This window comes from Oncorhynchus mykiss, chromosome 9 (genome assembly GCF_057628025.1).
Source record: "Oncorhynchus mykiss isolate SJ-2025 chromosome 9, ASM5762802v1, whole genome shotgun sequence".
NCBI classification, from domain to species: domain Eukaryota; kingdom Metazoa; phylum Chordata; class Actinopteri; order Salmoniformes; family Salmonidae; genus Oncorhynchus; species Oncorhynchus mykiss.
The window spans coordinates 81336258-81362879 of record NC_143030.1 but is presented as its reverse complement, the minus strand read 5'-3'; the positions used below and the strand labels follow the sequence as shown (position 1 = coordinate 81362879).

The window sequence follows — 26622 nt, the reverse complement described above, 5'->3', positions numbered from 1 at the left end:
AGCCTAATTTATTTCAATTGACTGATATGTATTTTTTAAATAAACTGTGAAATCATTGAAATGTTGCATTTATATTTTTGTTCAATATAGTATGTGTGTACAAAGTTTGATACTTTTATCATAAAATGCACGATTATTCCACCTATAGTGGACCACCCCTTTCACAAACCTGAGAAGAGGGTTTACTGGAAAACGGTCAAATCCTCCATCACACTGAAGACGGGTTTGTTTAATTGGAGCTCGACAGTCAGGTGAACACACAGAAAAATATTTTAAAAGCTTTATTTACTTAAAATACACAAGATTGAGACAGTTTTGCATTACTACATTCCTGAAAACCAGTGATATTCATGGTCATGAAAATGGCCAATATTTAACACATGTATCGTGGGACCAGCTGCTTCACTGCTATGAACCAGGCAGGTTGAAGCATGAATCATCTCAGTCCATAAAAGTATTCCTTTAGCCAAGGCTGAAGAGCGTTTGGGTACACTTTGATTTAAATCAGTCTCTCGGTCTGTCCCCAGGCCCATGTCAGTCCCTCTCTCTGTCTGTCCCCAGGCCCATGTCAGTCCCTCTCTCTGTCTGTCGGTCTGTCCCCAGGCCCATGTCAGTCCGTCTGTCTGTCCCCAGGCCCATGTCAGTCCCTCTCTCCGTCCCCAGGCCCATGTCAGTCCCTCTCTCTGTCTGTCTGTCCCCAGGCCCATGTCAGTCCCTCTCTCTGTCTGTCTGTCCCCAGGCGCATGTCAGTCCCTCTCTCTGTCTGTCTGTCCCCAGGCCCATGTCAGTCCCTATCTCCGTCTGTCTGTCCCCAGGCCCATGTCAGTCCCTCTCTCCGTCTGTCCCCAGGCCTGACACAGAAGATCTCCGGTTCCTCAGATTGTAGCGTGTCTGCAGGGACGTCCATGAGCATGGAGAGGGAAAAAAAAGAAAGAGTTTAAACTCTAATCCAGGAACAGGGTTAGAGTTTAAACCTACAGGGTGGTCTCTCTCTAGGAACAGGGTTAGAGTTTAAACCTACAGGATGGTCTCTCTCCAGGAACAGGGTGGGATAGGTCTGGAATCGAGAATATCACAAGTAGGGTGGCAAAATTCAAGTAACTTTCCCCAAAATTGCCAGGTTTTCCAGAAATCTTGGTTACGAGGGAATCAGCAGGGAAACAATCCCCCCCAACATGGATTTCTGGGAAATTTTTTAGAAAGTTACAGAAAGCTTGCAACTCTAATCACAAGTCTACCTGCTTATCCTCCACCAGTATACTGTAGACCAAAGGGGAGGACGGGGCACGTCTAGAGACAGAGGAGCGACGCTGAGGTCTTGCAAGGCTGGGCAGGGTACGTTGGGTCTGGGTCGAGGTCTGGTTGGAGGTCTCCTCTCCTCCAGGGGTGCTGTGACTGCTGTCATACTGCCAGCCTGATGCAACACAAACAACTGGCTATGTTGCACAATTACAGTCCCTCGCCATACCACATTCAGAACATCTCAGACTTTCACATTAATCATTCAGACACACCAACTTTACTTAAAGACTGAAAAAATAAAATAAAAGGGGCCTAGACAGCTGCCCTGGAGAACTCACCCATCTCATTCATGAGATGATAACGGAAAATGTGTTTTAAATGTGTTTTAATACTTAAGTGTTATACGTGCAGACCTCATGTTAGGAGTCGGGTGTCAGACAAATACAGGAATGTAAAAATAGCCTTTTTTTTTTTTACATTGAGTACAATATTCCTCACCATCATAGGTTTGAGTCATGTAGGGTTTCTCTGATGTGAAATCTGAAGTGCTGTTGTTTTCTTCATTATTCTCCTTCCTACTACTGGGTCGTTGTTCTGACCTTCGACCTCTTGCTCCGCTGCTCCTCCTGTCCGCCGCCTCAGAGAGACACTCTGGACAGCAGTGTTGTATTTTATTTTGTTCACACCGTTGAAAAATGTACAACAACAAAAAACGGGAAACAAAAATAAGTGGTGTTTATGGGACAAATTTCATCCCTCCCGGTTTCATCCTGTTTGGTTCCTCGTGAATCCTCAGAAAACAATTTGACTGAATTAATTACATTTTTAAAAACGACTTTATGAATGGACCAAAGTCACTAGAAAACCAAATTGATCCGGACTTCTCTGTCTTGATAGTGGAGCTTTAAACCTCTCAATCCGCTGTCTGTGCACCATGAATATCAGAGCCGTTTGTGCTGTATAGCCAAGTCCCTGTGGTCAACCACAAGTTGGCGAGACAATACAAACAGATCTGGGACCAGGCTAAAACTAAGCCGTATACCCAAACCTACCTGCTTTCTGCAGGGCCAGCTGAAGACTTGTACGAGTCTCTTTGAGTTGGGTGAGGATCTCCAGGCTCTCTTTGGTGACGTTACGATACCGTACAGCAACGTAGACCAGAGCCAATAGACCCACAAGAACCATGGCTCTTCTGAGGAGGCCCACCAACAGGCTGATTTGCTCCTGGGCAGAAACACAGGGGAATAGAGTCGAGACTTTGTATTAGACCCAGACCATGAGATTAAGACTCCATTGCTGGTTAGAACACAGCACCAGGAGACATTTACAGATGTGTCAACAGACAGCACTCTGAAACGTTGAGTGAACACAGTCAAAATGTAGAAGACAAGTTATCCACCATTACTTTTTTTTTGTCCAATGTGTTGCCATAGTTTCTCTATTTATGTGTTAGAGATGGTCCAACCCAGATCTAGAAATGAGTAGAATTTCTGGGTGGAATTTCCACGTTGTCACAAATGCTTTTAAGATTCCTCGTAGGTTCTCTTGAAGCATCTTAATTGGCACATGCTCTACTCACCATCTGCTGGTAGCCTGGTTCAGAGGAGTCCAGCACCGCTCTACAGAGCATCCTCTCCAGGTACACATTCAGCACTACCAGACCAAACAGAACAAACCTGGATAGGTGACATAAAAGAAAGAGGACAGTCACCAGAAGGGTACATGGGATCACCAACCATTCCAGGGGGTAGCTTAAATGTTAGAGGCAGGCAATGATTTAAAGTCAGATGGTGAAAAAAATATTTTTAAAAACGGGTCGGATTCTAGGTATCTGGCCATGGTGCCCTTGAGCATGGCACTAGCCCAGGCCCGGGCAATTGTAGTCCTCGGGGGCCTGATTGGTGTCTCTCACACACCCACCCCCCCCCCCCCCCCATCCCTAGCAAACACAGCTGATTAATCAAATTGCATTCTAAACTGAAGATCATGATCAATTGATTATTGGAGTCGGGTGTGTTAGCTGGGGCAAAAGTGTGAGACCAAATCAGGACCCCCCCCCCCCCCCCCCCCCCAAATCAGGACCCCCCCCCCCCCCTCCCTCTATGTATGCCCTTGCCTGGCATACATAGACACACTGACTTTACTTAAAGATTGAAAAAATAAATAAAAGGGGCCTAGACAGCTGCCCTGGAGAATTCCTGATTCTACCTGGCTTTTGTTGGAGAGGCTCCCAATTAAAAGATCACCCTCTGTGTTCTGTTAGACAGTTAAACTCTTTATCCACAATATAGCAGGGGTGTGTAAAGCTATAACACATTGATTTTTCCCCCCCCAATGGCACTATCCCCTAATCTGCTTCCTAACCCCTTAGGCTAAGTGTTCATGTGTAACTGGATGGATGATATAAACATTAAAAATAGGGACACCTGGCTGGAGCAGTCCGCTGTGTCGAGGTGAGGAAGAAGGCGGCGAGGAACCCCAGTGAGTTGTAGAGTAGACTGGTGAGGGTGTGAGACTCTGACATGATGAAACTCTGGAGGAAAGTGACACGGTTGAAGATCTCTGCGAATGCTACTTGTTGCTCCTGGGTTGACAGTCTCATCTCATCAAATACTGCTCTGATGCCTGAGCAGAGGTGTGATAGGAGACGTGGAACTTCCTTGGATGAGGATTTTCTAACAAGTTAGCCACAAGCATCACTTTTAACAGAATTAGGGCCCGAGGTCAGCGGCTACCTTGGGTAGAATGGTGGAGAGTGTGTTTGAGTTCCTCTCCGTTGCGTAGGATGGTCTCCTGTGACTTGAGGGCGACGCTCTGGGCCTCCACTAGGCTCTCAGCCATACGCTGGGTAGAGGACAATCGCTCCACCACCCCTGCTGAGCTCTCTGTTAGCCTAGACATCAGCACCACATTCAGCAGAGCACCAGACAGAAGAAAAGTGGTTAAAACAGGGAAGTACTACTTTTTTTTTTTTTTTTTAAACGTGTCCAATAACAAAACATCTACGATACGGATCATCAACCCTCCTGGAGAGCTATTGAGCCAGTTTGTTTTGCATAGCCCGGTGCCCCGGGTGAGTGGAGATTACATTTGACAACCAATGGAATTAGGTCAAATGTGCAAACCCCACCCAACCGGGACACCTGGCGAAGCAAAACCCAACTCACCCACTGAATGAATTGAGGTGAATTGTGAACACTGACTAAACTGCACATAGCACTGCACCTGTAGTCAGGTGTACTGCACATAGCACTGCACATAGCACTGCACATGTAGTCAGGTGTACCGCACATAGCACTGCACCTGTAGTCAGGTGTACCGCACCTGTAGTCAGGTGTACTGCACCTGTAGTCAGGTGTACCGCACCTGTAGTCAGGTGTACCACACCTGTAGTCAGGTGTACCGCACCTGTAGTACCGCACCTGTAGTACCGCACCTGTAGTACCGCACCTGTAGTCAGGTGTACTGCACATACCACTGCACCTGTAGTCAGGTGTAGTGCACCTGTAGTCAGGTGTACTGCACATACCACTGCACCTGTAGTCAGGTGTACCGCACCTGTAGTCAGGTGTACCGCACCTGTAGTCAGGTGTACCGCACCTGTAGTCAGGTGTACCGCACATACCACTGCACCTGTAGTCAGGTGTACCGCACATACCACTGCACCTGTAGTCAGGTGTACCGCACATACCACTGCACCTGTAGTCAGGTGTACCGCACATACCACTGCACCTGTAGTCAGGTGTACCGCACATACCACTGCACCTGTAGTCAGGTGTACCGCACATACCACTGCACCTGTGGATGGTGTTCTCAGCCTGGTGTTGCCAGCTCTCACTCTGCAGGTGTCGACAGATGCTGTGGGCGTGGGTGAAGAATTCCGTGTAGGCGTTGAAGGCCACAGGGTCCATGGTTCTAGTACAGCTGCTGACCTCGCTGCCCTCTGGACATGCTGGGAATGAACGGCCTGATCTGACAGACATAACAATATATCCTACTGTTATTCAGTCACAATGCCATAATGAAACTGTTTCTGAATCAGTCCCTGGCACAATGCCAAATATATCCTACTGTTATTCAGTCGCAATGCCATAATGAAACTGTTTCTGAATCAGCCCATGGCACAATGCCTAAATGAACTACAACCAGTCCATCTCAATTTCTGGAGGATAAAAAAAATATATATATATATAATTTCAATATTATATTGCAGTAGCCTAATATTTATATAGGCCTACTAAACATTTCAATAAGTCTACCTATATTAAACTCGAGATCCCAAGGGGGCTTTTTCTACCACGCTACACTTAGAGCTGTCAGCAAACAGTTGTTGAATATTTATAATAAATCAAAAAAGTGTTTAATTACTTGCGCAGGTGACAGTGGGTAAATCGTAGGGCAATCCTACTCTGTATATCAACCGTGAAGTCTCTGCAACGCGCGTCGATATTCTCCAGCGCATTAGACCAACATTCACCATAGCGCGGTTGTGCCGCAAGGTTCCGAACCCTCTGCAGCTCCGCTCTGCCTTCAGCCGCAACGTTAGCAGCTGTTTCTGCGTCACGGCACGACGACCATGGTAAACAGACGCAGAGAAGACACAAAGTCCACATTTCCAACAAAAAATAATATATATTTTTTTAAAGGTCACCTACAAAGTCAGCAATCAAGTGTTACGGTAGGAAATCAGACAGGGGGAAAAGCAATCAAATGAGGCAGGCAACCCTATTCCTTGAGGGCCACATCCAAATAAGCACGGCACCTGACCAACTGAGCTAATTGATCAGTTTAGTGATTGCCTAAATTCAAACACACTTGTTCCCGCTTTGCCTAAGGCATGTTAAGACTAACTTCATTGTTAGAACCATATATATATAATAATAAACGATATGGTTATAACTATTAACTTAGCCTTAAGATGCTTTTGGAAAACCGGGCCCTGGTCTTCGAGGTTAAGTGAAAAAGAGGCATTCCAAGACCAGGGTTGGCTGTCAGGTTGATGATGTCACCTGTAGTAGAGGTTGCAAAGGGGTCAAACCATTAACCAGTCCAATTAAAGTAAACGCCATAATCAATGGGTATTTGGTGAGTTGAATCTGATAATTTGTCAATCATCGGGGTTTGGGACTACAAGCAGTGCAGAGAAGAGGAAAACGTTTAAATTAAACTATTTTACCTGTAGTTTGTAGTTTGTGTTTGGGGCTGAACAAATGCAACTTTGAATGGGAGACAGATTGTCAAGGAACGCTATAGTGGGGATTTTCTGGTCCGTTTCACTTCCCCGACATTTAACACCAGTGCATAGCCTGCCAGTACATTCAGCCTTGCTCTGCGATTATGTGTGTCATGTGTATTTTCTGCAGATGGAGATAGTAGCCTCAGCTCAGAGTTCACAATCATTTACATATTTACAGCGTAAGACAACTTCTCTCGCGAGATCCAAGCGCTCATGCGATGGGTCTTATGAAAGTGTTCCCACGGATCTCGCGTGATTACGCCATCGACGGCAGTGGAATTGAGGCAGGGGGCGGGGTTCAGAGAGGTACCCATGAGATGTTTGGAGACATTTTTATCAAATTATTTATTTAAATAAAAATGGCCGCCGTAGAGAGCGGAGAGGAGAAACTGTAAGTGTGAATTACATGTATTCACCATTTAAATGTCGAGTTATATGACTGCAGGTCTTGTAAAATGTATTGCTGTATTTAACTAAAGTACTGTGGTGTGTTTTAGTTCTGAACTGGTCAGCAGGGTAGCTTACTGAAAGAAGCGTTCTGAATACGTCACCAAGTTATAGCTAAGTATTTCCCTTACTTTACAAGATCATGGCTGAGCGAAGAAATTCTCAGTTAGCTAACGTATGTGGTTGTGGGGGGTGTGTGTGGGTGTGTCATTTTCTGACCTCACTGAAAACAGAGCAGTAGATGTGTTAAGATATTAACTGTCAAAATAGATTTGTCCGCATCCTCCACCCTCGTAACCAATTTGGCATGCTGCTAACGGGCTGGCTAAATAGCTGTAGCTGGATACATTGTAGCGTCAGCTGGTTACATACCTTGCCATTTGACATGGTAATGTGGCAACAAAGTAGCCACATCATTGCTGCGTTTGTTATGATAATGCATTTATTTATTTATTTTTTTTGTACAGAGAAAATATCCTAGCTAGGTTTCTGGTTGTGACGACTGCTATCATCTAGCTAAACGCTGGAACTAGCTGACATGAGTTGGCCCATTTTCTAGAATAACTACTACTCGTGTAACGAAGCAATCAAAGTGTTGTTTTTATTGCATGAAGGACTGAGTGCCGTGGTAGAAAAGTACAGTGATATACCGTCAAAAAATATCTCCCTGTATTTTTTATTTTTTATACACTGACGTCTGGTAATGAAATATTCTAGATGGGACCATTTGAATAACAAAACAAATGTATGGTAACTATTGTTTATATGCATTTCAATAAGTGTTGCTGTGTAGATCATGATAAGGGGCGTGTGTGTGTGTGTGTGGACCATGTGCAGTTCATAACATTTCAACCATATGTATCTCTTGCCCCAGTGTCTTCCCTGGCTGGCTGCTTCATTCTATGTGCCTGATATTGGGCTTGGTTTAGACTAGCTCCTCAGCCAGTAGGTTTATCAGGCCAGTCCAGGTGCATTTTCCAAACTTCTAGTCATGTAATATATGTTTCACTATGGGAAGAAACATAACAACAACAACAACAACAACAACAATCCCCAAAGTGATGTTTTTACTACACATTTGTGAATTAATGTAGGTTGGGGGGGGAGCAAGCTGAGGTTTGAAAACTTATCTGGGACTTTTAACTCTTGTTTCAAATGTCTTATCAGCCAAAGATAGCCATTCTCCATATTCTGATCTGATAGCCTAAGATGAGATCATGCCTCTGCTCTGCCTCTTCCCACTCATGACTAATGTTGTCTTCCACAGCAGTGAGGAGAAGAGGGAGGACGTCAACCAGAATCAGAGCTCCAACGACAAGGACCCTAAGACACACAGCAAGCCCAAGAAGGTGAGGAGGGATGTGGAGAAGGAGATGCTGGAGTCTTCATCCTCCCCTCCTCCTCCTCCTCCAGCCCAGCAGCCCTGTTCAGACCAGGACCAGCTCCAGCTAGCGGATGCTGAGGCGGGGCCCTCGGAGCCCATGGTCGCTGCAGCTGGCGAGGCCTCGGGTCTCTCTGAGTCCTCTCCTTCGCCCAAACAGAGGAGGTCCATCATCAGGGACCGAGGTCCGCTCTACGACGACCCCTCTCTACCCCAGGGCTGGACACGTAAACTCAAACAACGCAAGTCTGGGCGGTCCGCTGGGAAGTTTGACGTCTACTTGATGAAGTGAGTAGGCTGTGATAAGAGAGCCTTATCACATAGTGTCTCTTAAAACCATTTTATTATTCTACCTTTTTATTTCAACAAGGAACACAGACTGAGACCAGGGTCTCTTTTAACAGCCGGGCCCTGCGTATACATGTTTACACACACAGTTTTAGGTACAATGATTTAAGAAACTACAACGAGATCAACAAAAAAAACGATCACAGGTATCACACACAAAACAAATACAGCAAACAGATTACATTTGCACACAGGTTATTCCCCTAACAGAAATGATTTCATATGATAATACTACATGTGTTACAGCCTGATCTCCTTTAGGGGTGACATAAAATCCTTCCCTGAAAGTAACAGTTTCATCCCCCTTTTGATATTGTTAATGTGACTGGACTGTATAAAGAGTGTTTCACGGGACTGTTTTCAGGTTTAGGGAAACACTTCAATTTATACATGCATATACACATACATACATATATACATATATACATACAGCACCAGTCAAAAGTTGACACACCTACTCATTCAAGGTTTAAAAAATATATATATATATATTTTCTACAAAGCTGTCATCATGGCAAACGGTGGCTACTTTGAAGAATCTCAAATATATATATATATAATATATATATTTTTTTTTGGTTACTACATAATTCCATATGTGTTATTTCATAGTTTTGATGTCTTCACTATTATTCTACAATGTAGAAAATAGAGTAAAACCCTTGAATGAGTAGCTGTGTCCCAAACGTTTGACTGGTACTGTATATAATATTGGTTCCTACTCGCCCAGACGCCCACCCACTCTTTATTCCAAGGACACTCACTTTAGTCGATCTCCGGAGGGATGAACATTTAATCTCCGTCGTATACACACTAAATATTCCAGACTTGTGTTTACAGAAAGCGCGTTAACATATCTGTTTACAGTTAGAATGTTTTGGTTTGATCTGTATTTCAGCCCCGAGGGGAAAGCTTTCCGATCCAAGGTGGAACTGATCGCCTACTTCCAGAAGGTTGGGGACACCACCACCGACCCCAACGACTTCGACTTCACCGTAACCGGGCGTGGCAGCCCCTCCCGCCGCGAGAAGAGACCCCCGAAGAAACCCAAAGTGGTGAAACCGTCGGGGAGGGGCAGGGGCCGGCCGAAGGGGAGTGGAAAGCTACGCCCGGCTACGGAGGGTGTGGCGATGAAGCGTGTGGTGGAGAAGAGTCCTGGGAAGCTCCTGGTTAAGATGCCGTTTGGAGCGTCCAAGGCATCCGAGACAGCTGGGCAGACATCGGAGCTGGTCGTAGTCACCAAGAAGCGCCCGGGACGGAAAAGGAAAGCGGAGATACCACCGCAGACTGCTCTGAAAAAGCGGGGGTGTAAGCCAGGGTCGGGGGTGACTGGGTCGACGCTGTCAGCAGTTTCTGGTACGGCGGGTTCCAGTACTTCCTCATACGCAGCGGCTGCTATCATGGTCGCAGAAGCCAAGAGGAAAGCTCAGAAGGATTCTTCCGCTAAGCCGGTGCAGCAGACCGCTCTGCCCATCAAGAAACGCAAGACCAGAGAAACTGTTGAGGAGACTAAGGAGACTCCAGCCATCACCACGCCACTGCTCGGGGCAGGGGGTGGTGGTGGGGCAGGAACTGTGATGGGGACAGGGAATGGTGATGGGGCTGGAACTATGATAGGGATGGGTGCAGGGAGTGGTGTTGGGGCAGGAACTGGGAGTGGTGGTGGGGCAGGAACTGGGATGGGAACAGGGAGTGGTGTTGGGGCAGGACCTGGGAGTGGTGGTTGGGCAGGACCCGGGACGGGAACAGGGAGTGGTCTGGCTGTGGTGGCAACAGAAGGGACAGAGCAGGGACACAAGCTGCCAAAGAGTCCAGGGAGGAAGCACAAGGACAGTCCCCTGGCAGCAACGGTTACCACGGAGACCAGCGGTGTGTCTGAAAGGTGGCCCAGCGGAGGCAGCAGTGGTATCACTACTCCAAAGAGCCACAGCCACAAGAGAAAGGAGCGTACGCCGCACAAACACCATCACCACCACCGTCACCGTCACACACACTCCTCTGTAGTGGAGGATCATCCTCAACCCTCCCAGCGGCCCCCTCACCACCACTTCCCCGGCCTGACTATGGGGCTGGTCTCCCATACAGCCAGGTCCTCGGTGGGGCCAGGGGCCCTCCAACAGAACAAGCCCCAGGACCTGAGCACCTCTAGGGGACCCTGCCGGGCCAGCAGCAGGCCAGAGGGCCAAACCACGACCAGAGGAGAGAGGGGAGAGGTCAGCTCGGCTGCGGTGGTAGTAGTGGGAACGAGTGACACCAGAGGTAACAGAAATCGAGCAGACGAGGCAGCGGGGACAGTGGTAGGGAGGGATTTGAGAGACATTGTACCCTCCTCAGCAGTACCAAGGCCCAGCAGAGAGGAGACCGTCTCTGCTGTGCCCAGACCCAGCCGGGAGGAGACGGTCTCTGCTGTGCCCAGACCTAGCCGGGAGGAGACGGTCTCTGCTGTGCCCAGACCCAGCCGGGAGGAGACGGTCTCTGCTGTGCCCAGACCTAGCCGGGAGGAGACGGTCTCTGCTGTGCCCAGGCCCAGCCGGGAGGAGACGGTCTCTGCTGTGCCCAGACCTAGCCGGGAGGAGACGGTCTCTGCTGTGCCCAGACCTAGCCGAGAGGAGACGGTCGAGTCTCGGACACCGGTCACTGAAAGGGTTAGTTGACTGTATGGTAGGACCCCTGTCTGTAAGGAGAAAAGGAGCCGTGTAGAGGAGCAGTGGGTTTTATAAGACAACAGAAAAGGACGTGTACATGGAAACACAAGGCAGCTGTTGGTTGATTGTTCTTTCTGTGGGTTGGGCTGTTCATCTGTTTATTGACGGGTAGCGCAGCTTAATGGTCAACCCACAACAGATTGCTTCCTGATAAATGAACTTATTATTATTATTATTATTATTATTATTTCTTTCTTTGTTTGGTCATTGTCTTGTTCTCTGTTTTGCTCTTTTAAAACCTGTTGTCATTCGACCCGTCCAACCCGACCCAGAAGCCTTTGCTTAAAATCTCACAGGAAGTGAAGGACCTGCACTTCCGGTGTCATCATCAGACGGAAACCATGGTAACCACGATGATGACTCATGAACCTCAATCATTCAGTTCTTCACTGTGGTTTTAAGATAGCGTATATAAAATTTGAAAAAAAAAGGCATGTGTCCTGTCTGTAGTTCGCTCACAGGTGGTCTTTTCCTGCGTTGTGGCTAGAAGCGGCACAACGCACATACACAGCTTCCACTGCTTCTTCTTCTTCTGTTGTAGCATCCTCTGTTTACTGCAGTACGCTCAGCGTCCAGTCCCATAGGGCACCCTATTCCCTAATAATAAGATGCTTTTGACCAGAACCTTATGGGCCCTGGTCTGAAGTAGTGGGCTGGAAGTAGTGCACTGAATAGGGAATCATTTGGGACACAGTTGTGTTTCCAGTCCTTGCTCCACAGTCAGCATATTAATTTAGGTGACATATGTTTTCCTCGTTGGCCTATATTATGTAGATGCCAAGTCTTCTCTGTGTGTGTGTGTGTGTGTGTGTGCGTGTGTGTGATGTCGATCATCTCCTTCTATATACAGTAGTCTCCGTCTGAAACAGCAGCCTATTCCCTACACAGGGAGAGACAAGTATTCTCCCCAAGCAGGCTGGAGGTTTTTTTTCTCTTCCACTTCACACAGAGACAAGAGGTACTTGATGATCAGAGAGATTATGATTAAGTTAGAATGTTAATGTGGCCCAGGCAGCAATAGGGCTGAGTATATAGGATGTTGATGTGGCCCAGGCAGCAATAGGGCTGAGTATATAGGATGTTGATGTGGCCCAGGCAGCAATAGGGCTGAGTATATAGGATGTGGCCCAGGCAGCAATAGGGCTGAGTATATAGGATGTGGCTCAGGCAGCAATAGGGCTGAGTATATAGGATGTTGATGTGGCCCAGGCAGCAATAGGGCTGAGTATATAGGATGTTGATGGGGCCCAGGCAGCAATAGGGCTGAGTATATAGGATGTGGCCCAGGCAGCAATAGGGCTGAGTATATAGGATGTGGCCCAGGCAGCAATAGGGCTGAGTATATAGGATGTTGATGGGGCCCAGGCAGCAATAGGGCTGAGTATATAGGATGTTAATGGGGCCCAGGCAGCAATAGGGCTGAGTATATAGGATGTGGCCCAGGCAGCAATAGGGCTGAGTATATAGGATGTGGCCCAGGCAGCAATAGGGCTGAGTATATAGGATGTGGCTCAGGCAGCAATAGGGCTGAGAATATAGGATGTTAATGGGGCCCAGGCAGCAATAGGGCAGAGTATATAGGATGTTGATGGACCAGCAATAGGGCTGAGTATAGACCTTCTCCAATTATCCCAAATGTCACCCTGTTCCCTGTATAGTGCAGTAATCTTTACCAGAGCCCTGTGGGCCACCTAAAGTAGTGTACTACAAAGGGAAGGGGGTGCCATTTGGGACGGAAGACAGAAGCTTTGAAATGGAAACCTCTTGATGCAGACATAACTTCCTATCTGAATGGTTGAGGTGATGAAACCCCAGGGTTTTAGAGGCCTAGATACACCAATGATGTGTGGTGGCTCACATTGTTCGCCAAGTGACTAGGTGTTGCCAGCAGTTTGATGACCTCTACTGAAAAACAAGTTGAATCGTCTTTCAAGGCTTTAAGAATTCAAATTCTACTGATGTTTTGGAAGTTGTGTCGTCCCACAGAAAATAACAGGATTCATTTAAACCTATACGTTTTCCCCAGTAACATGAATTAGCCAGTAAAATGGACAATTTTACCCAATCACTCCTAAATGGAACTGTTTCCCAGAGTCGGATAGGAAGCTAAAAAAAGCACAACAGGACCCAAGACATGATTATGGACGCGCCATAGATTTCTGGACCCCAGTCCTGTATTTTGTCAATACCTATCAGAAGGTTTCTGATATTAAAATTATTTACAAAATAACATAAAAAAAACCCAACCCCACTGAAGAAATTTGTTTTTCTGTTTGAAAAAAAAAAAAAAAAAAAAACATGTCATGAATTTATATATATATATATATATATAATTCTGTTTTAAGAATTATTTTAAATTAGAAGATGTATTGTTTTGACCAGGAATGTGTCTGTCTCCAGCTTTGACGTAGGACTTATATCATCACCCAGACTCCTTTCTGCATGCAACAGGACTAGCCTATTTATCCGTGACTTCATGAATCTTGGTGTTAGACTCGTGGGTTTTCTTTAGTTTAAACTCACAGGTGGGTAGTCAAAAGATATGGCGTGGGGGGGGGGGACGGGACGGGACGGGACGACTACTCTTGTCACTGGTGTTGCCAGTGACATAGTCATCAGATTTCAAATGTATGTTTTGGAGTTCAATCAAATCTGCAGTGACCAGAAACCAGAATCACTGCGCAAACATAGCAAGCGTGTTTTGATTACAACAAGAATGAAATCTGTTTTGTCAATCCCCCCTCCCCCCCCCCCCCCCCCCCCCCCCCCCAGCCCATTGAACAATGTCTTGCTAATTACATTAGATAAAACCATACACTTTTTCTTCTGACTCAAGAACAAATGTTTGAATGAATTCTAGCCTACGCTCAATCCCTCTTGCACAAGTACTTCCATCAATGTAACGCCCCTATCTAGAATTAACATTGTTTAAAAGACTAACTTTTTAAAAAAAAACGTGTCCTTGCACGAGAGATCTATTTGTTAGTGACTTTTTTTTTAAAAATGTAACATAATACGATAGTAGCTATATTCTCATTTACTTTTAATGCACCAATATGTTAAACCTGTAATACTCTTGTCATGTTGTTGGCAGTATGTGGCTGTTACAGTAGAGCAGGCCTGTTAAAGTAGTTTGCTTAAACGGGGTAGTAATCAGTTTTGGCACAACACCAGAAAAAACAGACAACATTTATTTTTTATTTTTTTTATCTGCACTAGAATTTTCTCCTTCTAGATCGGATGACTCCGGTCTCCCACCTTGCATTGAGAATATGTCCTATAATCGACCAGAGATTCAGACCAATGTATACACCCTGTGGCTTGTCCTCCTCAATAAAATGTCAAGTGTAGACAATAGTTTGGATGTGGCCCATTTTCTGTCCTCCATATATTCCCCCTCTTCCCTTCCCCTAGTGACTAGGCAGGTGTATAACTGATGATAATCTCTCACAAAGGGCTATGGAATGTCTTCAGATTCACAACAGCTAGGCCAGTTGATCAGAACCCTGACGTGATCACACCGTCTGCATTTTTATTAATTTTTTACAGCTGGATGTTCTGGTACAAGTTGTGACATTTCTCCCCCTGAGTGACCCCAAGTACCACTGTCTCTCTCTCTCGCTCTCTCTCTCTCTAGATTATCAGTCGTAGCGCCTATTCTATTCAAATGCCCTTTACATATAACTAAGCTGTACTGTGCTGGCTCTGATAGGGTTCTTTTCAGCACAGTTCCAGCAACAATGACATGGTGGATGTGTAACTAGGCCAGGCCAGTGCAGTTTGTGTCGGCTCAGCCGGGCTCAGTAGTGTGAAAGGGGTTTAACAATAGCAGGGTCTGACTCGGGTCTTCAGTAATATGTCTCCCCTGGTCCAGAAACCTGGAGGTGGAGGCTAGAGGAGGATACGGGTCAGTCAGTTACACCACAGTTTGAAGGCAAAATATACATATTGCGTTTGCCATTTTCACGTTTGCGTCATTAATGAAGCAGAAATTAGTGGAAGTAAATATCAAAAGTAAGATGGGGAAAAATGTACCCATTGGTTACCTACAGTACCAGTCAAAAGTTGACACCTACTCATTCAAGAGTTTTATGTTTTTTACTATTTTCTACATTGTATAATAGTAGTGAAGACATCAAAACTATGAAATAACACATGGAATCATGTAGTAACCAACAAAGTGTTAAACAAATTTAAATTATATTTTATATTTGATCTTCAAAGTAGCCACCCTTTGCCTTGATGACAGCTTTGCACACTCTTGGAATTCTATCAACCAGCTTCACCTGGAATGCATTTCCCACATTATGATGAGCACTTGCTGGCTGCTTTTCCTTCACTCTGCGGTCTAACTCATCTCAAAACTGATGCAGCACTCCATCACTCTCCTTCTTTGTCAAATAGCCCTCACACAGCCTGGAGGTGTGTTGGGTCATTGTGCTGTTGAAAAACAAATGATAGTCCCACTAAGAGCCAACCAGATGGGATGGCATATCGCTACAGAATACTCTGGTAGCCATGCTGGTTGTGTGCCTTGAATTCTAAATAAATCACAGACATTGTCACCAGCAAAGCACCATCACAGCTCGTCCTCCATGGTGGGAAATACACATGTGGGGATCATCTGTTCACTTACTCTGCGTTTCACAAAGACACGGCGGTTGTAACCAAAACTCTCAATTTTGGACTCATCAGACCAAAAGACAGATTTCCACCGGTCTAATGTCCATTGCTTGTGTTTCTTTGCAGCAATTCGACCATGAAGGCCTGATTCACATGGTCTCTTCTGAACAGTTGATGTTGATGTGCCTGTTACTTGAACTCTGTGAAGCATTTATTTGGGCTGCAATTTCTGAGGCTAGTAACTCTAATGAACTTATCCTCTGCAGCAGAGGTAATTCTGGGTCTTCCTTTCCTGTGGTGATCCTCATGAGAGACAGTTCCATCATAGCGCTTGATGGTTTTTGCGACTGCACTTGAAGAAACTTTCAAAGTTCTTGAAATGTTCCAAATTGACTGACCTTCATGTCTTAAAGTAATGATGAACTGTCGTTTCTCTTTGCTTATTTGAGCTGTTCTTGCCATAATATGGACTTGGTCTTTTACCAAATAGGACTATCTTCTGTATACCACCCCTACCTTGTCACAACACAACTGATTGGCTCAAACGCATTAAGAAGGAAAGGAATTCCACAAGTTCACTTTTGACAAGGCACACCTGTTAATTGAAATGCATTCCAGGTGACTACCTCCATGAAGCTGGTTGAGAGAATGCCAAGATTGTGCAAAGCTGTCACGGCAAAGGGTGGCTACTTTGAAGAATCTCAGATATAAAATAGATTTTGATTTGCTTAACACTTTTTTTTTGGTTACTACATGATTCCATATGTGTTATTTCATAGTTTGGATGTCTTCACTATTATTATACAATGTCAAAATTGTTTGTTTTTTTTTAATAAAGGAAAAACCTTTGAATGAGTAGGTGTGTCCAAACTTTTGACTGGTACTGTATGTCCTGAAATCCTCTCATTTGTGATAAGTGTGGACTCGAGGAAAGTGAATGAATCTCTGTCTCCATAGGAACAACATTGATGGCCTGGGATAGTGCCTTGCTTTGGTGGATTTACATGACATGCATGTACAGTATATTTTGTGGCCTTTGATTAACATAACGATATTTTATCCCAATAAAACTAAACTAAAAGGCCAAAGGAAAGCAGTGGATGACTTGGACAATTCACTAGCCTGGTCCCAGATCTGTTTGTGCTGTCTTGCCAACTTGAACCACCATTGGACTTGGCAACGTGGCTCAACCGGATCTGGGACCCGGCTACAATTTCACAACGAGGATCTAGCATTTCCTTAAATCAGTTGGAAGTTAATACCAGGTCATAGCATGTGAATAACAGGTCATTTCGAATAAAAGGTAATACTTTCGAATAAAAGGTAATAATAACACGTTAGCGGGTCACAACATGTGAATAACGTGTTAATAACAGATGGTTATTACACTTCAATCAGATTGTCTGTTTTGACTCAACCCTCATTCAGTATGTAACCTGTAGTGGATTGTGATGTATGCTTGTGTCTTGTTCAATGACCATTTTACATTCAAATTTATAAATCCCTTCATTTTTTTTCTCTATTTGATTTAATGAAAGAAATATCCATCGATGTAGAATGTAATTTCATGGACACAGCTAGACAGGTGTTTGATGTGTTAGCATGTGGTTAAGAAGAACTAAATAACAATTTCAGTTGTTATATATATGAAGAGGGGGGGGGGGGGGAACTTTGTGTTTCTTTCGGTGATGGGAGATGTGTATTACGTATCTCTGCTCCAGATGTTCGATTGAACCATTTCAGACATGGTAGCTTTGACAATGCTGTTTAGAACTCTCTTGTCTCTTCCACCAAAATCACTGCTTTTTAAAAAGCAATAGCCTAGCGCATTAAGAAAACAGTGAATTTACATTTTTACTTCATTATTCAACTTATTAAACTGCTTAACATTTCTCCCCCACGCCTTTGAAGGTGTACTAGGTAACATTTGTAAGACTGCATGATGCATAGCGTTAAGCTCAACTACACCCAAGTTATTTATTGAATGCCAATTCAGGTCAAAATGAAAAAACAGACTTTGATACAAATTCAAAAATCCACTGTTGGAGAAGTTAACTGTCTATTTAACATAGTCTTGTGCCTTGAAGTTGAAGTACTAGAATTTATACTGTGGTCGATGTGTTTGTTTTTTTTTATTCCAAGTCCTGTATTTGCCTCTTGTTGCTGTCCTACGCTTTGAGTGTATAAGATATATCAAATATTTTATTAGTTTGATAATTTGCATTGCTTTTTATTTTTCATTTAAACAAATTGTGTTTAGAGGAACTGAGGACTATAAACAGGCAATAACGAATATGTCATAAGACCTTGTGACAATTTAAGAGGTTTTGTTTTTTCGTATGTTGTTTTAGCACTTTTTTTTGGGGGGGGGTTAACATTTATTTTTGTTATTATTATTATTATTATTATTATTCACAAATAATTGGTGATCATTAGCCTGCCTTATTCCTTCCAACCATGTCTTTTTATGAAATAATATTTAAATCATGGCCAGTGTATGGAATACAAAAATTTAATATCTGCACTTTATGAAGTATGTTCCCTATTAGGACACTCATCACCCTTTTCTATGGATTTTTTACCTTTGTCTGAATTAGTCATTTTATTTTTGATATTTGTCCATTTAGTTTCAACTAGTAATGCAAAAGGGGATGGGTAGTCCTAAACGTTAGCAAAACTGTTTTAATTAAAACAATCCCACGTTCATGGTGTCAAGGGTTATATTGTATTATTGTTATGCCATTTCCAGGCCATGTCTCTGCCTTCCTGAAACTGAAAAAGCATAGTTTGTGTCAACTTTTGTAGTAACGTAATTTGTTTGTTTGATTTTGCTCCTATGTAACAAACATACTAGTAAACAACATATATCTACGGCGTCTTGTGTGTAAACATTCTTTGTTTGTTCATTCATTTGGGAGACATTAATTTGAGAACCCCAAAGATTTCGAGGCAGAGGTTTGTATCCAAATACCCATACTACATACACATATTTGCATCCTAAATAGCAGGTCGTTTGAGCATGTGAAAAAAAGACAGTTTAATAATATGTGTCATTTCGGAAATGGTGTATACTTTAAATGGCCGGATGTCATACTAATTTGGGGTTTTGACACTTTAAATGGCCGGATGTCATACTAATTTGGGGTTTTGACACTTTAAATGGCCGGATGTCATACTCATTTGGGTTTTGACAGCAGCTGATCATTAGATAAGGGGAGGAGCTACTGAAATCAACCAATACCGGGAAACAGCGCAATCGCGAATGATGCATTGTCGTATGCCAACATTGAATGTTTTATAGTGTGTGCATGTTTGTTGTTGATCGAGTAAGATTTAAATGTCAGGATGTTATAGACCTACTCATGTCGGCATTTCATCTCGTAGAATTCGCTGCACACTTCGGGGGATTTCATAGCCAAAATGCATGTATGCATCATTAGAAGAGAGAGAGGGCTGCTAGTTTTGACAGCTAACGTTAGATATCTTCACGTAAACAACAAAAACAACTTGGAAGATGGCGAATAGCGAAGCTTCTGCGGTGGTGATCAAATATAAGTCGTTTTTTGTTCTACTTAAAATGATCACTACTATTTCATGGTAACGTTACATCTTTGAAAACATATGGTGCCTTTTAGCTAGCTAGGTCCTTTGGTAGGACTAGAAGTTACAACAGTTTTAACAGTAACGTTAGCTACATGGTGACTTGCTTGCTGTTGAGCTACAACTTTTATATTGACCTAGTTAGTTAGCTACTTGTAAACAACAGGTATTGTGTTCAAACTGTTACGCCTCGATCACACCGACAGTGTTGTTGCGTTTTGGGTACACCAGAAGTACATTCATTTCTAATGAAACGCTGCGTTTGCGTTGCAGTACGTTCTGTGTGTTGCACACGTTGGATTTGTCAACCTGTATGTGCAGACGGCTTGACAGAAATGGTAGCAGAAGGGGAATGTTGAACTTTTGTTGCACACGTATCCAGATGATGCCGCGTACCATTAAGCGCAATGACAATGTAGGGGTGATCGAGGCGTTATAGGGTCTGATGACCAGGGCCGTGCACAGACCTTAAAATGTTTTATTTTCATAATTCACAGCTCGAAATTCATAACATACAAAATGCCTCTATTGAACACTGAGTGTAAAAACACTGGATGGGCAAAGGGGCATGTGCTCTGTACGGGTAGAGCCCTATTTGTGCAGATGACAATACCAGGCATTTATGTCAGTGGCGAACAAGGCAGGAGATATGCCACAAGCAAAGGGTTTGACTAACGTTCATTCTACTGGCCATAGTTGGCCCTCTTGCCACTGCACTATGCACTGCCACTCGCTATAGCTAACGTTAGTAACACTGTAGCCTACATTCCCATTTTCCACAGCGGTGCTGGTCGCAACATTTCTCTCCTTCTAGTTCTTCTGATTTGTCACGTCTGTTTTGTTTTATCTGCGTTAATCTGATTTTAATATTCATGCTATGCAACGTGAGTTTCTACCTGAATGTTTACAGCCTGAATGGGTCTAGCTAGTTTCATGGAACATAGCCTGTTTATTGGTGAAAGTAATGGTAAACTGAACGTGTTACTGTTTAACCTTGGCACGCCAATTTGAATAAGTATGTGGCAGTCTAGCTAGCTATAGAATGTTCACACAACTCTACTTTGCTCATGTATTGGTAAATGTTGTACTTTTTATTTTGTATTTTTCAGGAATTATGAGTGTGAACTGGATGGGTCAGGATGGGTGAACTGGATGGGTCAGGATGGGTGAACTGGATGGGTCAGGATGGGTGAACTGGATGGGTCAGGATGGGTGAACTGGATGGGTCAGGATCGGTGAACTGGATGGGTCAGGATGGGTGAACTGGATGGGTCAGGATGGGTGAACTGGATGGGTCAGGATGGGTGAACTGGATGGGTCAGGATGGGTGAACTGGATGGGTCAGGATGGGTGAACTGGATGGGTCAGGATGGGTGAACTGGATGGCTCGGGATGGGTGAACTGGATGGGTCGGGATGGGTGAACTGGATGGGTCAGGATGGGTGAACTGGATGGGTCAGGTTGGGTCAGGATGGGTGAACTGGATGGGTCGGGATGGGTGAACTGGATGGGTCAGGATGGGTGAACTGGATGGGTCAGGATGGGTGAACTGGATGGGTCAGGATGGGTGAACTGTCATTTTTATTTTATAAAAAAAATTTGAAACCCAAAGTGGATTTCTGTTTTCTCTTTGGGAAGTGTTTTCTTGTTTTGTAATAAACATCTTAATTTGATACCGGTACATCTACTGTTGGTGTGTTTTTTTTGCTTTCAATATTTCAATATTAAACATCTGAGCTATCTTGTTACAGGTACATGGTTACAATTAGACAGAGCTATCTGGTTACAGGAGAAATAGTCACGCCTGACCCTCTCACAGAGAAAAGGATGAAAGCATGTGGCAATGCTAAGTACACAAGCCACCAAATCTAGAACGCAGTTCTTGAGGGCTTAGCTGAGATGGTACAACGTTAAATAAGTTTAGTGTAATTGCAGATGAAACCAAAGATTTAAAGGAAAAAAATGTTTTTAGTTGTGAGGTACTATTACAACGGGGCCCATCCACAAAAACTTTTTGCACTTTCGGTCAGCTGAAAGCTTAGATGTAGCAGGTCTCGCAAAAATGATAATTAATTGCCTTGGAAAAACATGGTCTGGACTACAGAAATAATCGGTACATCCGTCATGAGCAGAAAGCATTCTGGGGTGTCTGCACAGATTAAGAACAGTGCAAGATTTGCAATTTATGTGCACTGTCATGCACATTTGTTTGAATGTGGTTCTTGTCGATGCTGTACAATCCGTGCCTGAGGCAGTTCACCTTTTTTTTTGCTCTCCTGCAGAGACTATAACTCTGATTTGTACGTTCATCTCAAGTGTCTTGCAGTTCAGAAAGAGCTGAATCCGCAGCAGCAGCCCAGGGAACTACGGAGACTTACGGATGTAAGGTGGGAATGCAGATACATGGCATGCCGTAATCTGAGGGACAGGCTTCCAGCAGTACTGAGAGTGCTACAGGATATCACACTTGAAAATAGTGGTGATAGATCAGTGGAGGCAAGGGGCCTTCTTTCTCAGATTTACATTTCATAGGGCTTTTGGTTACCTTCTGTAAAGTGCTTGGTGATACCAAATGTCTTTCTGACATGCTCCAATCAAGCTCTCTTGACCTAGCAAGGGCTGTGGATCTAGTAGGTGTCCTTACAGACACATTACAGGAAGGGCTGTGGATCTAGTAGGTGCCCTTACAGACACATTACAGGAAGGGCTGTGGATCTAGTAGGTGCCCTTACAGACACATTACAGGAAGGGCTGTGGATCTAGTAGGTGCCCTTACAGACACATTACAGGAAGGGCTGTGGATCTAGTAGGTGCCCTTACAGACACATTACAGGACTACAGAAGTGAGGGTTACTATTGAGAACTATGGAAAGAGGTTGAAGAGATTTCAGAGCTCTGTGAAATAAGTGTACAAATAGTGTGTAAAAGACAGCCTAGAACAAGCTTAAGATTTCACGACTCATCGATGATGAGCACTGTAGGACAGAAAGATAGTGACAACGTGATGGTGAGAGCTTCCAAAGAGCTGTCTCGCACACCTGCGCTTCATGACACTCACCTGGACTCCATCACCTCCTTGATTATCTTCCCTATATCTGTCACTCACCTGGACTCCATCACCTCCTTTATTATCTTCCCTATACCTGGTCTCCATCACCTCCTTGATTATCTTCCCTATATCTGTCACTCACCTGGACTCCATCACCTCCTTGATTATCTTCCCTATATCTGTCACTCACCTGGACTCCATCACCTCCTTGATTATCTTCCCTATATCTGTCACTCACCTGGACTCCATCACCTCCTTGATTATCTTCCCTATATCTGTCACTCACCTGGACTCCATCACCTCCTTGATTATCTTCCCTATATCTGTCACTCACCTGGACTCCATCACCTCCTTGATTATCTTCCCTATATCTGTCACTCACCTGGACTCCATCACCTCCTTGATTATCTTCCCTATATCTGTCACTCACCTGGACTCCATCACCTCCTTGATTATCTTCCCTATATCTGTCACTCACCTGGTCTCCATCACCTCCTTGATTATCTTGTCTGTGTCGGTCCCTCCCCTTGGCTCTTTCCTCAGGTGTTATTGACTCTGTTCCATGTTGGTGTGTTGTTTTGTGGTTCGTGTTTATTGTTTTGTTTATTTATTAAAACACTCACTCCCTGAACTTGTTTCCTGACTCTCAACGCACTCGTTACAGGCGGTCCTCACGAGAGACCGTTTCATCATAGCGCTTGATGGTTTTTGCGACTGCACTTGAAGAAACGTTAAAAGTTCCTGACCTTCAAGTCTTAAAGTAATGATGGACTGTTGTTTCTCTTTGCTTATTTGAGCTCTTCTTGTACAAGGAACTTGACCAAGGGATCCGGAGGACTGTTGAGGTGTTCAGAGGCTTGACCAGTGCAGGACAGGATATACTGCACTCAATACCATCTACTCCATCTTGCCTATGCCGTTCTGTACCATCACTCATTCATATATCTTTATGTACATATTCTTTATCCCTTTACACTTGTGTGTATAAGGTAGTAGTTTTGGAATTGTTAGGTTAGATTACTCGTTGGTTATTACTGCATTGTCGGAACTAGAAGCACAAGCATTTCGCTACACTCGCATTAACATCTGCTAACCATGTGTATGTGACCATTAACATCTGCTAACCATGTGTATGTGACCATTAACATCTGCTAACCATGTGTATGTGACCATTAACATCTGCTAACCATGTGTATGTGACCATTAACATCTGATAACCATGTGTATGTGACCATTAACATCTGCTAACCATGTGAATGTGACCATTAGCATCTGATAACCATGTGTATGTGACCATTAACATCTGATAACCATGTGTATGTGACCAATACAATTTGATTTGATTTGACTGATTAGACAAAAGACAATAAAAACAACACAGTGAGACAAAAGAGATCAAAATGAGTTAGTCCAAGCAAGGAGTAAAATCACTGATGTGTAATAATGTGATTGTGTTTGTGATGGACTCTACATGCAGTAGTGAGAGAACATTGATAGTGGTTCTCACAGTGATTGGTAGAGGTAACATTCAATGTGCCAGTGGATGAGCGGGCACATGAGACATGGTTTCAGTTCATGTCAGGGGGTAGAGTTGACAATGGCAGTGGAGTGGAGTATTCATCACCTCTTAATCACTGAACAGGTGGGGGACTCAGCTGTAAATACTAACAGCAGAGACATTCCATGACAGCTGCGCCATCGTAGGTTTGGACAACGAGTTTCTCTACGAAGTAAAACTCAAGACGTCTCAAAATTCTTAAAGTCAAACACAGACTGCGCATCTCGCTCACTTGACACATCAAAAATATCCCAAGAAACGTTCCTGAGTAAAAACCCTGATCGTCCCACATACCTGAGGGTAACTGACAACTGCAAGCAGACCGATTGAAACGCTATTTAGCGCGCACCGCTAACTAAGCTAGCCGTTTCACATCCGTTACACTCACCCCCCCTTTTGACCTCCTCCTTTTCCGCAGCAACCAGTGATCCGGGTCACGGCACCAATGTAACAGTATAACTTTAGACCGTCCCCTCGCCCATACCCGGGCGCGAACCAGGGACCCTCTGCACACATCAACAACAGTCACCCACGAAGCATCGTTACCCATCGCTCCACAAAAGCCGCGGCCCTTGCAGAGCAAAGGGGAAACCACTACTTCAAGGTCTCAGAGCAAGTGACGTCATCGATTGAAACGCTATTTAGCGCGCACCACCGCTAACTAAGCTAGCCGTTTCACATCCGTTACACATAGGTCCCAGAGTGGTGGGGCAATATTTACCCCCTGGGGCCTGGAGTTTTTCCTTATATGTTAACCTAACTAGGAAAACTCTGGGCCTTATGTATGACAGTGATTAATCAGTTGTAAAAAGGTTTGATATGGACTATGATGCGACCAGTTTTTCCTAATTAGGTCACATGGTTTAAAAAGAACTCCTGGCCCTGCGAGGATGAAAACCCTGTCAAACTGCAGCTACCTTATATTGGTTCATATAAATTATATTTAGACTAGATTAGGAGGGGGATTTCCTCTACCCAGACACATAGACAACAACTGATAGACAATAGAACTCACAGGGCTGAGCTTGATTCATGCATGCCTTTGCAACTGTAGGCCTTTTATCAAATATACTCACATTATCACTATTATGTTGATTGATTAATTCCAGTTAATCATTTTTTATTAACAATGTATAGAATTGTAAATCCGGCCTCTTTCTCTTTGTTTGATGACAAACATTTGCCCACGAAGGACTGCTGTGCCATCTTCCTGTTCAAGTGAGAATATCACAACAAGGTGAGTCCAACAATGTCTTATATTTTGCTGCATAAATTATGTAATTTGCCAGGGAGATATTTATACTGTAGCTAAGAAAGTAATACTAAGTGTATGTTGTTTTAGCATCCTATTTGCCTCACCATAATAATTTGGTCTATTTTCACCTCTTAATTTTGCCTACTGTTCTGACTCAGTGGTTCACATGTAGCCTATAACCTGTTTTTTGAGAAATGTAATCATCGAATATTGTAAGAGTTTTCATTGTCTGCTTATATGCCCCCTTTATTTATCCTACGTTTCTGACTTGGTGTACAGGGGGAACAATGTAAGAACGGCCCATGTTCTGAATTCTGTTGCTGTATATTTCAAAAGTGCTGAACAAATAGTTATATTGACTACGTCCTTCCTAGCTCGCTCATTAATGTCTTAATCGAAATTACGGATTGCCTCTTATCAGCTTGTCATCTCCTTATGCCGTAGTTTGTACATCTCAATTGTCAGTAGAAACCACATTTGTTTAAGCAAGTCAGCCATATCAGCTATTTTTTTTAAAAAGCCAGTAAATGAGGCTGAATGAACTGTTTAGCTGCCAGACAAGGCTCCGCTGATAGCCAGGTGTAGCAGTGGGTGTTGGGACTCTGCTGTTGGGACAGTTTGTGGGCACCGTTTGTCACCGTTATAGGGTAGTTAATGTATTGTTTAGTGTTGTGTTGCATCCTATAATCGCCACCGGCAATGGATTATCATCATTTTAGTTAATTACCATGTTTTATGTGCTAAACATGGAGAATATTGGCCTGTTGGAAACTACAACTCCCTACTACATCGCACAGTCCAAGCTGGATCTGATTTATGTCTAGAGAAACTACAACTCCCTATTACATCGCACAGTTCAGGCTGGGTCTGATTTATGTCTAGAGATACTACAACTCCCTACTACATCGCACAGTTCAGGCTGGATCTGATTTATGTCTAGAGAAACTACAACTCCCTACTACATCGCACAGTTCAGGCTGGATCTGATTTATGTTTAGAGAAACTACAACTCCCTACTACATCACTGTTCAGGCTGGATCTGATCTATGCCTAGAGAAACTTCAATTCCCTACAACATCGCACAGTTCAGGCTGGATCTGATTTATATCTAGAGAAACTACAACTCCCTACTACATCGCACAGTTCAGGCTGGATCTGATTTATATCTAGAGAAACTA

The 26622-nt window shown here is 43.9% G+C and overlaps 2 protein-coding genes and 1 long non-coding RNA gene across 6 annotated transcripts in view; 1 reads left to right on the top strand and 2 right to left on the bottom strand.

Annotated features, from left to right (window-relative positions):
• Positions 1–26622, bottom strand: part of LOC149981353 (uncharacterized) — a 437375-nt gene that overhangs the window by 311434 nt on the left and 99319 nt on the right. The gene's annotated exons all lie outside the window — the stretch shown is intronic.
• Positions 732–5952, bottom strand: LOC110533040 (uncharacterized). 2 transcript variants are annotated; one of them, XM_036989076.2, is made up of 9 exons: positions 5611–5952; positions 5041–5214; positions 3978–4135; positions 3669–3867; positions 2822–2918; positions 2295–2466; positions 1741–1893; positions 1239–1414; positions 732–891 (listed from the first exon to the last, which is right to left on the bottom strand). In XM_036989076.2, exons 1-9 carry the CDS (start codon positions 5853–5855, stop codon positions 823–825), a joined length of 1443 nt encoding a protein of 480 aa, XP_036844971.1. In that variant the 5' UTR covers positions 5856–5952; the 3' UTR covers positions 732–822. The 2 variants fall into 2 exon arrangements, with proteins under 2 accessions (XP_036844971.1, XP_090041678.1); XM_090185552.1 differs by lacking the exon at positions 1741–1893.
• Positions 6747–13659, top strand: mecp2 (methyl CpG binding protein 2). 3 transcript variants are annotated; one of them, XM_090185550.1, is made up of 3 exons: positions 6747–6869; positions 8193–8594; positions 9553–13659. In XM_090185550.1, exons 1-3 carry the CDS (start codon positions 6838–6840, stop codon positions 11306–11308), a joined length of 2190 nt encoding a protein of 729 aa, XP_090041676.1. In that variant the 5' UTR covers positions 6747–6837; the 3' UTR covers positions 11309–13659. The 3 variants fall into 3 exon arrangements, with proteins under 3 accessions (XP_090041676.1, XP_090041677.1, XP_036844970.1); XM_090185551.1 differs by having other exon boundaries at positions 6775–6869; positions 8196–8594; XM_036989075.2 differs by having other exon boundaries at positions 6775–6869; positions 6976–8594.

Excerpts from the sequence above, each read along its gene's own strand:
- LOC110533040 (XM_036989076.2), bottom strand. The coding sequence starts at position 5,855 with ATGTGGACTTTGTGTCTTCTCTGCGTCTGTTTACCATGGTCGTCGTGC. Across the intron at positions 2,919-3,668 it reads CAGCGGACTGCTCCAGCCAG|GTTTGTTCTGTTTGGTCTGG; the intron begins GTGTCCCTATTT and ends TCACCTATCCAG. Across the intron at positions 1,894-2,294 it reads GCTGGCCCTGCAGAAAGCAG|AGTGTCTCTCTGAGGCGGCG; the intron begins GTAGGTTTGGGT and ends ACTGCTGTCCAG.
- mecp2 (XM_036989075.2), top strand. The coding sequence starts at position 8,143 with ATGCCTCTGCTCTGCCTCTTCCCACTCATGACTAATGTTGTCTTCCAC. Across the intron at positions 8,595-9,552 it reads TTTGACGTCTACTTGATGAA|CCCCGAGGGGAAAGCTTTCC; the intron begins GTGAGTAGGCTG and ends TCTGTATTTCAG.